Here is a 14,878-nt window from a genome sequence, read left to right as displayed (position 1 = left end):
GGTAGACCAAACAGCCAAGGAATGCTAACACCATTAACAGGATGAGAAGGTTTGGGTGTTTTTTCACTTTAGGGGTAGTTTCTACTTAGATATTTAACCATGGAGTTAATAGACTACCCAACTGTACACAGCTTCTGCATACTTATTTCCCCAAGGTTTCACTCAATTTGAAGTCTACTCAAGCTGCCTGTCACCATTTTTTTCCCCCATGAGAATTTATCCCCTTCTCCCCTTAATAAGAGGACATGGTATTTTTCAAATTTCATATAATATTAAGTTTGATTTTGAATCCTTGACTTTGAATATTCATCAAGTGTGTGTTTCTTTCCCTTTTTAGTAGAGCACAGTGACTGATCAAAACCTCATCATCCTAGCTTTCTTTTGTGGCCAGGATCATCACTGCCCCAGAAGCATATCCTGTTACCAGAAAGTGCCATATTAAATGCACAGACAGGAGCTATATGCCAACTTCTAATCAGAATTTTATTTTGGAAGCAATTACATGACTGTCCAATAAACTGCTGTCCTTCTGGTACCCAAGCACACGCCGTACAGTGATCCCTGTATCAAAGAGAAAAGAAAAAAAGAGACATCCATCAGTCTAGGAAACATTAATTGAACATATATATCTTTTGCTTCTTCAGCTATTGACCTATTTAGGACAGGAGTATTTCAAGTTTTCCATACAACTGTTCAACAGAAATGACCCAGTATCCTGGTGGGGGCTGATCTGTACTCAAACAAAAGTAAAATCAACCCAGAAGCTCTTCTAGTTTGTAGAAGAGTCCAAATTTAAATCCAAAGAATTTTTAAGAATTGCCTTACTTCTAAAGGGTGAGAAAGCAGAAAACAAAGCTAACGAAACACACAGCCTACTCACCTCCTCACTGTGGCATTTAACAGGAGCCATGGGTTATAAAGATTAAATTCCTGAGGTGGACTGAAAAAAGCATTGAGTAATAAACCTCCTAGCAACAGGAGTCAAATGGGTCAGAAGAATTGTTCAAATATTGAAGTTCAACAAAATTCTACCACCTTAAAAAAAAGTGTGTCATAAAATGTTTACAACAAAGAAACAAAGGGTGACATATCTTGTCATAGAATTGTTTAGATTGAAAATATTAAGTCTGACCACTAACCTAGCATGGCCACACTCACCACTACTCCCTGTCCCTAAGCAGCAAGCCCACATTGTTTCTGAACACTTCCAGGGATAGTGACTCCACCACTTTTCTAAGCAGCCTGTTCCAGTGCTTGACAACAAGCCTTTCAGTTACGTATTTTTCCCCAATATCCAAACTAAACCTGCCCTAGGACAATCTGAGGCCATTTCCTCTTGTCCTGTCACTTGTTGACTGGGAGACTGACACACACCCTCCTTTCAGGCAGCTGTTGAGAGTGATGAGGTCCCCCCTGAGCCTCCTTGTCTCCAGGCTGAACACCCCCAGCTCCCTCAGCTGCTCCTCCCAGGACTTGTGCTCCAGACCCTTCCCCAGCTCCGCTACCCTTCCCTGGACACGCTCCAGCCCCTCAATGTCTCTCTTGCAGTGAGGGGCCCAGAACTGAGCACAGGATTGGAGCTGTGGCCTCAGCAGTGCTGAGTACAGGGGGACGGTCACTGCCCTGCTCCTGCTGGCCACACTACTGCTGATACAAATGCACCTGTCCAAGCCATGAGTAGCCAGTTTTTCCAGGACACTGTGGGAGAACGTGTCAAAGACTTTACAATAGTCCAAGCGGAAAACACACAACCTTTCCCTCACCCACTTCTGTGACAAGCTTTTCACCTTGTCACAGAAGGAGATCAAGATTGGTCAAGCAGGACCTGCCCTTCATAACCCCCACCTGCTGGCTGGACTTGATCTCTTGGTTGTCCTGCACATGCCACATGATAGCACACCAGATGATTTGCTCCATGACCTTCCCCAACACTGAGATAATGCTGACAGGCCTGTAGTTCCTTGGATCTTCCTTCTGACCAGTCTTGCAGACAGGTGTCCCATTTGCTGACAAGACTGCAGGTAAATGATTGAAAGTAGCTCAGCCAGTTCTTCCACCAGCTCTCTCAGTATCCTTGGGTGGACCCCATCCAGCCCCACAGACTTGCAGCTCTTTAAGTGGTCACTGACCATTTCATTGCACATGCTGCATGATAGCTACTCCCACAAGGTTCCTGTGGTGGCAGGATGTAACTGGCAGCCTCCGGCCTTCCAATGACCATTCAACATTGAGCTCAGAAGAAATGATCCTGAATTGAATTAAAGAGAGTTGTGCCATTCACAGCAGTAAGCCTTGCGCCTTACATCCCCTCACCTCTCCCCACACTTCATCCCCGTCACACTTCCATCCTGCTTTGAAGGAACCTACCAGCCTGGTTGAGAGGAGATGGAACGTCACAGCTGTGCTGAAGCTCTATGGACACTGTCACAGTGGGTAATCGCCATCTTCCAGATCTGCTGCAGGCATCAACTCCGTGTCACTCCCCTCCCCAAACCCAGGTGCCCATTCCATGAGAATCCATACCAGTCAATTCCCGTGATACTTTAACCATCCATCAGTGTCTGGAGACAGCAGCCACAGTGCTGGAAGGTACTGAATGAGAGGGAAGAGAGAAACAGCCTGACAGCACAATCCCAAAACTACATAATTAATTGCTGGAAATTTTTGCACATAGATAGTTCTTTGTTCTTAGAAACTTGAAAAAGTTGTAGGGAAACAAGCTTTTTGTAGAGCATAAGGCACTTTTAATTTCTCATTAATATACATGGTGCGTCTGCTGACATATTCCAGGTACAACCAGTAACATAACTGAGCTGACTGGATTATTTCTACTGTCCTCATGAGTAGTGGAGTGGAAATACCACTACAGGGGGAGAAAGGCCACTAAAGCTGTATTCCTGAACCTTATTTCAATTTTTTAAAAAATGATGCTCTAAATGCAATCATGATCCAAAACGGAGTTATGTTAGGAACATGTAGATGAAGGGAGTATAGCTGAATTTGGATGTTCTTATGGTGAGGAAGATGCATAAACTGTGACCCACTCCACCTTATTTCAGTCTCCAACATCACAATCCACAAGAAGTAAGTAGCTAAGTGTAGCATCTACCTAAATGATTTGACAGAGACACATGCAAGCACAAAGAAAGAGGTTCCTGAACCAAGTAATCTAAGGCACAGTTCTTTCCCTTCTGCTGCCTTCACCGTAGGGAGAACGCTGAAGGAAAAACTAAAGGAAAGAGGTCACATACATATGTTCATACCACAGCTGTACAAGGTACAAACTAAAAGAAAACCATATCTTGCACATGGACTTGAACCTTCTTCCAGACCAGACTTTTCTTTCTTCACAGAACAGATCATCTAGACTTGATTTAATTTCATGGCGTTTAAATATAGGCCAGCTTCTTGACCTGCTTTGTAGAAAACCAAGCCAAACCTTGAATGCATTTGTATATTACACTCTAATCATATTAACCCGTCTTTAAATTGGGGTGAAAGACAATTTGAAACAATGTCTACAGTGCTGATCCCCAAAAATCATGGCTAAATTCAACCACCCAAGTAACAGTCTGGGAATATAATTATTTCAAATCTCATTTTGACTTTAGTTTGTACTACTATATGTGATTATTCTATTATACAATCATTTTTTTACTTAGGCTAAATTAAGGACATAACTGCGGTTAATTGGAAAAGAAGCAGAGCACAGGTGCCCAGGAGGCTCAGACTGTTTCCCAATTTACAAAGCCATTCCTAGCACTGTGTTACATTATACCATGATCCAGACTTACGTTGTGCAGTGAAGAAATTCAAGGCAACCCCACAATACAATACCTCCCTTTACCCCCTCTCCCTCCACACTTTACAATCCAGGATCAAGGCCCTAACTTCAGCAAGAACAATTCTGCACTATATGAATTCTAGGAAGAACAGTTCTACATATTAGCCAATGAAGTTTTTTCTCCTATAATGCAGGAGAATGACAGGAAATGATCTCTCAGATAGGCAAGTATGTATTACAAGGATCACAGCATTATTGTTTTATTGTTTGCACAATGGTAAGTTGCACATATGGACAAACAGTACACATTTAGAATTAGTTTCACAAATTAATACATTATAAGAGTCCAGTGGTTTAACATATTAACTATTAAAAAAAGCAGTAACAAAGAAATACAAACATTACAGTTTTGACTGCAGCCCAGTAAAATTTTAAAAACGGGTTGAAATCAAAATAAACCATAAGCTTTATTTTTCTGCGACATTAAAAAAACACATATCCCTTCCTAAGAGACTGCTCACAAAGATGCAATAACATACAAGTACAAAAGTGAAGAATTCTGTGCTCAGTTTCCCTTAATTTTATCAGATTAAGTGACAAACCAAACATTTGTCAAAGAGCAATCACTGCTGAATGCAGACACTTCCAAAACATACAAAATGGTAGTAATACTTTAACAATAGAAAGCCAGTGACAAAACCTCTACATAAAATCAACTTGGCTCCAAAGTTTCATGCTCACACATCAACCTAGCATCATTATTTGCAAAGAATCAATTGATCTATTATTTCCTTCTTAAGATATTTTCCTGGATATTCCTAGTGCACACCAAATTGGAGATGCAGAACAAGCTATGATGTTACAGTATGTAGGATTCATAAAGTACTGCTGCAATAGCTTCAACCTTCAAATTACATAATTCTCCTCCTCTGTTCTTGAACAGCAAGTTACTGTACTACACCTTGTTTAAAAGCAGATGCCCAACTGCTTTTAAAGCGGTGCTGAAGAGAAGCTCATGAAGCAACTTGGGTTTGTAACACTTATTTTGGGTTTTCATTAGGACAGTGCATCTTATCTCTCTCAAATGCAGGGAAAAGCTCATCCAGCCTGACAACTCCTGTTTGCACACAGACCTTGTGGCATCCTGAGCTTTTGGCTGAAATCCAGCAGTGCCCTACTCTTCAACTCAGGAGAAAACCAAAATCCAACAGTTTGGGAACATTACCTATGAAATGTCTGTGTCAAAATCTCAGATTCTTCTTTAGAGTTGGCTGCTAAATGGGCCAAGAAAAAGGTTAAAAAAACCAAAACAAAACCAAAACAGCTACTAACCACTATCTACCAAACTTTATGAAATAGTAAACATATTTCAGCTGGTTTTAAACAACAAAACACAGGAGCAATGATGACACACCTTGGGACCCACTATCTGAAATTCCTAGGAACATCAAGATATGGGACCACAGGACAACATGGAGAAACAGAACACACAAAGAAAAGGAGATCTGTCTGTGGGGGAAGGTATGCACATCTGTGTTTTATACATATATATATATACACATACATACACACAGATGTGTGCACTGTACTGTATATATTTACATCCATATACACAAAAACACCCTGAAGTAGATTTAAAGGCCATATCCAGGAACAGAAGATATGAACTCTAGTATTTGTACTAGAATATATTTTATCTGTACAAAAAAAACAAATATGCATATATTCATATGGTATAAAGCTTATTAACAAAAAATATTCTGCTACTAACATTAGGTTAAATAGATGATTTTACAAGATTTTTTAATAATAATGCAGTATAGAACATTTCTAAAACTAGGGCCCAAAATAAAAATACATAAACAGGTTTCTATTCACAAGAAAATAGCTGTTCAATATGATTTCACTAGGGAAAAGTAGCAAAATTTTTATAAATCTCCTGGGATGCAATTTAATTAATCAATCTACAAAAATAGACTTTTCAGATGAAGAAAGTTGATGCGCTTCCCCCTCCCTAAAAGAGGTGCCTATCTTTTCCCTCGTTTGTTTCCAGCTGGAGGTTTCTTCAGCTGAAGAAGTTGCCCTCCTGTCCCAAAGCCTGCAGATGCAGGATTAGACACCCCGAACGTCAGGCCAGCTGATGCTGTGATGCCAGGATTGCTGAAGTTAAACCCAGATGTAGTCGAGCTCCCAAAGCCTTATGGGGGAGGGAAAAATATTTTAAAACATCAGTTATATATCAGGATTGTAAATTCATTCTCCTTGAAGTTTTTACCAGCAGCCACTTTATTATCAGCAGCCATAACACTTTATACCAACGCAGATCAACAATGGTAAATCACATTGCTAAAGCACTCGGACTTGCCACAGCAACTTGGATAATGCAGCACTAACAGAGACTACCTCAGTGAGTGCCAATGATCATATCCTAAATCACAAGTCTATTATACCATTACCCATACAAGAGCAACACACAAAAGTCCCACTGAAATCGTACAACAGAAGAACCACGATTCCTCAAGTTCTCAGCATAAACAGGCGGTGCACTCCTAAGGTGGGAGGGAAGGCAGCAGGTGGACCATGGACCACTCACTTCACTCACAGCAGACAAATGGCAAATCTGGAGCTGGAGTGCTCAGTCTCCCTCTTACATATGTGGCACAGACCACACCTTAAATGTGAGGCAGAAAAGGCTCAAAAAATCCTTGTCAGACTGTTTGTATTTAAAAACACTCCTTATGATAAACCAAAAAACAGCACTGGAAACAAAGCTTTGGAAAAACAGCATGACTGGCTGAGCAAATTGTGCTATTTTAACTCCTCTACCCTCTTCTATCAAGGTAAACAAACTGAACATATGCAGCTGTGAAACAAGATCAGTTGGAAAAAGTCCCCCTACAATTTCCAGCAACAGTAACACTAACTAATTTCGCTTTCTTTTATAAATCTGTATCAATTATGCATAATCAACTTAGATAATAATTGCAACTATTAGAGAATGCTAGAAATATCTCAAAGATTACTTTAAGAAGTATAACTTCATAACTTCACTTTTTGTTGTCTCAAGAGACCACAAAATAATAAGTAAGACATGAACAAGTTCAGATTTTAATAAAGAGCTTCATACAAGTTGTATATGAAGACCTGCAAAAATAAGCTGATGAACTCATAAGAAAAAGCTAAAAAGCTAATAAGAAAAATGGGACTGGTTCACAATCAAGAAAGAGTATATTCTCAATATGCATTACTTTATATTGCTTCATAGTTCTCTAGCAGACAGTTGAAGCAATCTTTTGGTCACATCAGTATCTTCAACTCAATGTGTAAAATATTTTTGGAGTACAGAAATAAAAGCCTGACTGGTTGTCTCATCAGAATCCTAAAGTAGCTCTCACAAGCCTGATGTCTCCTGTTCTCTCAGTTGGTACTGACACTCTGCATTAAGAACTACTTCAAAATATAACATGAAACTCTTCCTCCTGCAATGTCTGGACAGGGGTTACACACATCATCTTGTCAAGAAAATTCATTATCAACAGTCCAGTACCTCACACTCCTACAGCATGCAGTTGTCTGCATAGAATTCATTGTCAGTGAAATGGTTGTGCAGATCTGGAGCGTGACTAATGATAATGACTGATAGTGGTCATTTGGGTCTTGTCTAAATTTTGCGGGCTATTTTGTCTCTCATCCTAGGATGTAAGGGGTGAAACACATGCAATTGTTGCTCCATTTCCTGATAGCTCTGAATCCCAGCTAAGATGGATCAGGGAGTCTCATGAATGAACCTTTTTACTTCATGTATGTGAGATAACAGGCAAGCATTGCTTCCCATAGAAAACATCATGAATGCCATTCATAATAAAGCTGCATGTGACCTGTAGTGTCAGGAGTTCAGTAGGCAAGAGTAAAGTGTTCATCAATTACCTCCACCTTGCTGCTTCTAGATGCAATTTTGAAGTATGCAGGGAAGGCAGGCTACAGTTTACTTGAGTAATATTACAGTAAGAGATGCATAAACTAAGGGATAGAAGACTGAGAACATGCTTCTCAATTTAGATACAGCTTGGAAAGTAATAGCTGTTATGTTAGAAGTGACATTAAGTGACATAAACGTATAGGAAGGAAGATGTGAAATTCATCTCTATGGTTTTCTCCTGTCATGGCAGCATAACAAGGCCAAGGTACCAAGTTACATTAGAAGTAAATGAAACCCTAAGGCTCAACGAACACTCAAATGAAAAATCTTCAAGACAAAAAACTTAAACAAGATATACATTGAGTCTTATTTCTGTTGCAAGAAAAGACAATCAGTCACAGAATAGCTCAGTATAGATCAAAGACTCACAAAGTCTTGAACCATAGGTATAATGTGATCAACAATGTCCTTGCTGAAATTAGTATTATTTATGTGTGAACAGTGATTTTCAGGAAGTAAATGACAACCTGCCCTTCAAGGACATAGCCTCACGTCTCCCCAAATGGTGTTATTATCACACTTCATTCACTGGCTTGTGCATCTCTGCTTCTGTCAGCCCTTTAGCTTGGTAAGCCAAAGGTGAGTATCTCCCCATAACAGCATTTTTTGGGTAATTTTAATACTACAGGGAGAAACAGCAGTTGATCAGATGGCAATCCATTCCTGCTTTCATCTCCCATACCACAATGGGTGCTCTAGATCAAAAAGTACTTCAAGAACAGCTTTGACTGATTTATTATGGCCTCTCTATCTAAAAGCTGCTCATAGATTATATTAAGGTCTGTTTTTCAGCAGTATGAGTGCATACAGCCATGATCCCACTTGATTATATCTTGTCTAGTTTACTGAGGCTGCAATTCTTCAACAAAAATAAGTCTCCAGCAAAAGTTTTCAACTCAGATCTTCAAAGCATATTTAGCATCTATTTTCACAAAATTGTGTTTGAACACTCACCTTCCTCTTAGCATTTTATTAAACTGTTAAATAAATTCAATGGTGATTTTTTTCCTTTACTTGGAAAGTCTGAATGTCCTTTACAATAGCCCACTAACATCAGCCTTTTGGTTGCCATTAAATGAGTAAGAGTAGGAATTAAATGGGACTTGTTTTGGAGTCAGCTTTCTGGAGCGTGTCAGTGTGTTTCAGAGGGATGCCTGTTGGACACTGTTCCATCTCTCAACTATGTCCACTAAAGAAACTGCAAGGAGACTAAAGCTGCTCTTTTCATCTGCTGATGAACACAACAACCATCCCTGGACCAAGCCAAATTTACTATTAGAAGATGCTCAAAGACCATCAGAGGACTCTGAATTTTCTCCTCAAACACAAAATGAAACTAAGAAGAGCAGTAATACCACTACAAACATTTTTGCATCTTTTAAAGCAATTAAACATAACTTATAAAAATCAAACACTTGACAGAACCAATTTGGGGATCTATAATTATAGTTTTAAGATAAGATCAAACCGATAGAAAATCTGTGGAGGTGAGCTGGGGCAGCCTAAGCAGCCTGGAACGGTGTGTGTTGGAACACACACTTACCATACACATTAGTCTGGGAAAATACTTAACTGCTCATATCTAAACCCCAAACAGCAACAACAGTGAATTCTATAACCCATATTCACCCCACTTTCTTAGCTCTTTCAAAGAAATAGATTCAGAAACAAGATGCAACCATTATAAGATAAACCAGAATATGCTTTCAGGATCCTGTAAATGATACCTAAGAAACAGGACAAATTTAAAAGAAGTTAATATAACCTAGCTAGCCTCAGGTACCATTCAAACCCATTTATACACATTTATACACCCTCAATAAAATAAAAGATCATATGCAAGCCAGGTGCTATATGAGATAAAGTTTTGGATATAGAAGGTAAAAGTTAGTGTGTTTCTGGGCTACCAAATTTTTAATAGCAGTTTCTATTCTATAACCTGTCTAAATAAGGATTTCATGACCACTTGATTTTCTCAGCAAAAAATGACAGAAATTACATTTCACTTGTTTTTATTCAGCTATTTTCTGTAGCTGACACTCTTTTGAGATAATTGACAATCTTAATTTTATTGGGTGCAATCCCTTCATTTGCAAAAGAAATTGATGGCACTGACTCCATGACAAAATCTGATTTGAGGGAAACTATCTAAATTGCCTCTGCACACCACCAACATAGCTAAGACAGACTTGTTACTTATTTTGGCTTGATACCTCCTTAGTGATGGACAACTGACCCATACAAGTAGCTCTGTAATTCTATTTTTAATATGTTAAAAACTATTAACTTTGCAATCCAGCAGCTTTAAATGCTGCAATATTATTTAATATAGACTCAGGAACAAGAGGCTACAAGCTAAAACTATAAGCAGTGTAAGTCTTCCAACTGTTTCTCATATTAAGAACTAAATAAAAGAAGGCTGATGCTTGGACACCAGATACTGTAAAGAGTTCCATCAAGAACCTACTAGGTTATTAATATTCATGAATGTTACACAGCCAACTCAGTGAGCCATTTCCACCTTATAATACAAAGCCTAAAGTACTTTACAGGCCTAGCAACTCACCACTAACCAAGGAGAATCCAGAATACAAATCATAGCGCTTCCTAGTAAATACCAGCAAAATGCTGGTTTTTTTAACAGCAGTTGATCAAAATTTTTCTTAAGACATGATTCTCTTTCAATGAAGGAAAAAAGATTGCAAGACACACAAATAACAGAAGTTATTTGCTTAGTATTAACTTAGTAACCTATTATTATTCCTATTTAAAAGGTAAATAGAAGTGCCAGCTATATTTCAGACTTCTGAGTTAAGGCACAATAGCATCCATATTTTATCACCCTGTGCAGTTCAATTGCCACAGAAATGTTTTCAAAGTAGCTAATATAATGAATTATAAATATATACAGAAATACAATACATATAACTCACTATTCAGAGTAGGCCCTTATATATTTTTAAGGAAACCTCTGGGCTTCAAGAAAATAATTTAAAGTTTTATTTGTAAATAAAGTAAGTCAAATTACTAGTATATTTGTCACTAATTTATACACGAATTTCAATCAGTAACTGATATCAATGCATTCAAGTGAGAACTGCTCTTCTCTGTATGAGGCTCTATCTGACCTGCTTCCACTCTTAATTAGGACAGACAGCATGAAATGGGAAACATTAATGCTCAATCAATACTGTCTACATAGGAGACCTTCAACAGAACCCAGAAACTTTTCTGAAAATGTGTCTTTAGCAAGTAAATAGTTATGTTAACAGTGATATACACATGCAACTTTAAACAATCTTGGAGTGAGTGCAGCAGTTTGATTATAAGACTTGCTTTAAGATAAACTTGATTTTTAAATTCAAAATAAACAAACCAACCTGCACTTAGACTTCCTGATGGTTTACTTGTAGTTCCAAACCCAAATGATGATGGTCCTGTGGCACTACTTCCAAAGGCAGAGCTACTTCCAAATCCTAGTAGAATAATAGTAAAGACATACAACAAAAAAAAATTACAGACACGGCAATTAAAGACACATAGGTTTTAGGTGAGTATTCTAAACCCAAACATAATTCTAAGCATTATTTGGTAAATGAACACTCCTAAGATTATCGTCTGAAGAGTATTTATCCTCAACATAGCATTGTATTAAGAAAACAGTGCAAACTGGAAAGCATTGAGAAAAATACTACCTTCAAAATCCAAAACTGAGTAAAAAAAAAATTATAAAAACAGGTGGTGTGAACTATCTGAGTTCAAGAAATTTCTATTGAATTGCTGTTAAACTGGTAGGAAATGGGAACCAAATGAGCCAAAACAAAGAAATTTCAGATACAAGTTACATGACTTATTACAGAAAGTCACAATCTTCACCTACAACTCTAGAAAAAAGAATTATGCTTAAAACAGTAAAAGCATTTTCTTCTCTTTACACTTGGCTTATTTTAAAGTCATTCCCCTCCCAGGTTATTAAGGATCAGCTTTATCTAGGAAACTACAAAATAGTTTAAATAGAGAATAGAAACAAATTTCACAATATTTAATGTGAAAAATCATCATTAAAGGACAGTCTTAAATGTATAGCTGTGACAAAATTGAATTCTGTTGATTTTGCAACATTCATAATTTCATAACACAAATTTTTTAAGATTTCAAATTGTGTTATTGATATGAGGTCACTCGGAAGGAAAAGTAAATTGATATTTGAAATCTGAAATAGAGGCCAGACAATACGAACTATAGGAACACTATATACTCTGATTTTGGCTGTCTCAGGTTTTCAGAAAGAAAATAGTATTTGTATTTATGTTTGAGGAAATCATGCTCCTATCTTAAGTTTCAAGTGAGGAAAAATCCTTTTATTTACTGCAAACTGAGCCTTTACTATTCCTTTACAGAAATATTTTTGAGAGTTTAAAACCAGTAAGGACTGAACACACTATCTGGAGCCGTGTTCTCAAGTCTTCTGAGATGTTAAAATCAAATTAGGGTAGGTAATGACAAGTATCATTTCCATGTAAGACAGTTCATTTAAATGAGACACTCTTTTTTCTTATCTAGGTTGAAATTCGTAACCAATGATCAGGCAAGGTGTCTGCAAATATTTAACAAAGCATAGGATCTATGCTAATAATTCATATACTTAAATGTAAAAGCCTCTGTTTATCACTGTCAAAGTAAACTGAACATTAATCAAGGAAAGAGAGCAGATTTCCCCAATTAAAATAGAACTGCCAGAGCATACACAAGAAATTGTCCTGTTCAAAAACCCAAATCCCTAAGATTAAAATCCCAAACAAACTTAAGCAATCATTCAGCCAATTTGTTTCCAAAAACACACCTACAGGCTATTTTGCAGGTATGTGTTTATTCTTCTACATTTGCTTCTATCAGAGAGTCTTATGGATTTGTTAAAACATTTTGCAAATTAATGATGCAAGCAAATACCTTCCTAGGCAGAGAGCTAGGAAAAAAAAGAGAACACAAGTCAGGTTTTTTGGACAAAACTAAAAGCAGTTGGAATGTTCATTTATTTACATGTGTATGACTGGTGAACAATCTTTAGTCTACAACCTTTTCAGCAGAAATGGAAGAATTTTATGATTTTTTTTTTAAGACATTTAAAACATTGCAGGAAAAACTGCTAATTCCAAAGTAATTTCCTTTTAGTACATTATTTTCACTTTTTCCTTGTTTAGGTATACAGATTTTCTTTTATCTGAAAACACTTAAAATCTGATGAGAAGGGACACTGGTAGATATAAAGGTATTTTAAGATGATTATTAAAGGTAAAGCTCATGTAGTGTCCAGGTTACATCATCTTCCTAATACTGAGCGACGCCTAATTTTTCAATACATTACAACACTGACTCATATGTTCAGCTCATAGGTAAAATGTAGGAAGGGGGACTGAGGCTGCAGAGAAGGGAGGATGTAACAAGAAAAAACACATTATGTTTGAGATCAGCAGATATAACAATTTTCTTTGCAGATCTTATAAAAGCTCCAGAAAACATTAGTACCTGTAGGAGCCCTGACCTATACAGACAGGAAATTTACATGCCAATTAGCTTCTGCTCCTCATTTAAATTCTATCTGTAGTTCTAGTGCTGAGAACACATTACATAAAAAATAAAAGCTCGACATTAACTTTGAAATTTTTTTTTATATCACCTACTTTTGCATAGTCATGTGTCCTCCTGGAATACAGTCCCCACCAGCACTATCAACATTCTGATAAGTATTTTTCCCTCACTTTCACATGTTGCTTTTTCAGCTGGGGGAGAGATCTTTTCCCCACCTCAGCATTGAGGCACAGAGTGAATGCTAAAGCAAATAGATTTCAGGATCACAGAACAGCAGTAACTTTTTAACATTAATTCTTATCTTAATACAAGCAGAAATGGGTCCCTATAGTTAAAAGGTGAAAAACTTCCTCAGATTACCAACAGCGTGATCTAATGTCTCAGGTGCCTAACTTTCATATATGTAAAATTCAGTCAAGTTGTAGTTCTAACACACTTGATGTCCTTCCCTAGCTTTTAGAGCACAATCTCTGTCATTACCTAATCCTGTTTATCTTGGCGTTTCACTACAATGGCTTAGCCCTAGCAACTCCTTCTGCAAGGCAGGAAGAAGCCTGGAAAGCACAGACCTGCCAAACTCTAGGGTCTTTCCCTGAAACAGACCATCCTCTTAGTGGAGTGAAAGGTTTGCAAGAGATTCAGCTGTGCGGTATAATAATTCAATGAAAGATTAGAAAAGTTAAAGTGTACCTCCAAGGCTTGAAGAACCTAAGCCACTTGATTGCAAGCCAGTGCCAATACCTGAGCCGAATGGCGTTCCAAAACTAACTCCCAGAGATGGCTGTGGCCCTGGTACAAAAAAAATGAGAACAAACTTGCCTTACTCTTTGACAGTAAAGAGGTCCTTTATTTACTTATTCAAGTATTTGATAATGTGAACATCACTGCTTTCAACAAATCCTATTAAGAACCCAGATTTTACCTCATCAAAATTTCTCATTCAACTGTTTGCCTCTACATTAACTTGCCAAAAATCTAAGAAAACACTGATTGCAGTAAGGTGAAACTAACCAAAACTAGTAACAGGAAAACACCATTTAGTATTTTTATAAGTTAACCAGTCTCACCTTAAGCTTTAAAATGTTATTCAAAACTGTGAGAGAACTCACAGGTAACATTTTGCCGCCTCTATTAATGGAATCAGAGTAAAGGGAGAACTTTCAAATTAGAAACATAAGAACTGACATTAATGTAACTAAAACTGTATTACCTAAAATTAATTTAATAAATAGGATTCTTCAAAACTACTCAAGTATACCATCCAAATTTAAACAGAACACTAAGATAAAAAACAAGACAATGACTTTATTTTATTAAATTTATTGTTCATTTTTAAGCAAGTCAATTACACAGTAACATGACAATTCATTTTTTTTTCCACACAAGTGATAACTGAGTTCTGTTAAGCTCTGCTACATAACACCATTCAATAAGTGTCAATAACTAGTCAAACCACCTGTTTAAATAACCATTTACAAAAGGCACAGTTCTGTGTACCTTAATCAATTAGATACATTCAAAATTTC

General features: G+C 37.3%; 1 protein-coding gene across 4 annotated transcripts in view; it reads right to left on the bottom strand.

Annotated features, from left to right (window-relative positions):
- Positions 1-4,028: 4,028 nt before the first annotated feature.
- NUP58 (nucleoporin 58) overlaps positions 4,029-14,878 on the bottom strand; it is a 35,627-nt gene continuing 24,777 nt past the window's right edge. For 2 of the 4 annotated variants that reach the window (XM_050980815.1, XM_050980819.1), the window contains exons 14-16: positions 14,043-14,141; positions 11,144-11,239; positions 4,029-5,981 (exon numbers count right to left, since the gene is read on the bottom strand). In XM_050980815.1, the coding sequence (XP_050836772.1) occupies positions 5,812-5,981; positions 11,144-11,239; positions 14,043-14,141 (365 nt within the window). In that variant the 3' untranslated portion in view covers positions 4,029-5,811. The remainder of the gene's footprint in view (positions 5,982-11,143; positions 11,240-14,042; positions 14,142-14,878) is intronic. The other 2 variants (XM_050980825.1, XM_050980828.1) reach the window with 1 other exon arrangement.

Source organism: Serinus canaria, chromosome 1 (assembly GCF_022539315.1).
Source record: "Serinus canaria isolate serCan28SL12 chromosome 1, serCan2020, whole genome shotgun sequence".
NCBI classification, from domain to species: Eukaryota; Metazoa; Chordata; class Aves; order Passeriformes; family Fringillidae; genus Serinus; species Serinus canaria.
The sequence above is the reverse complement of the archived record's forward strand: the minus strand, read 5'-3'. Positions and strand labels throughout refer to the sequence as shown.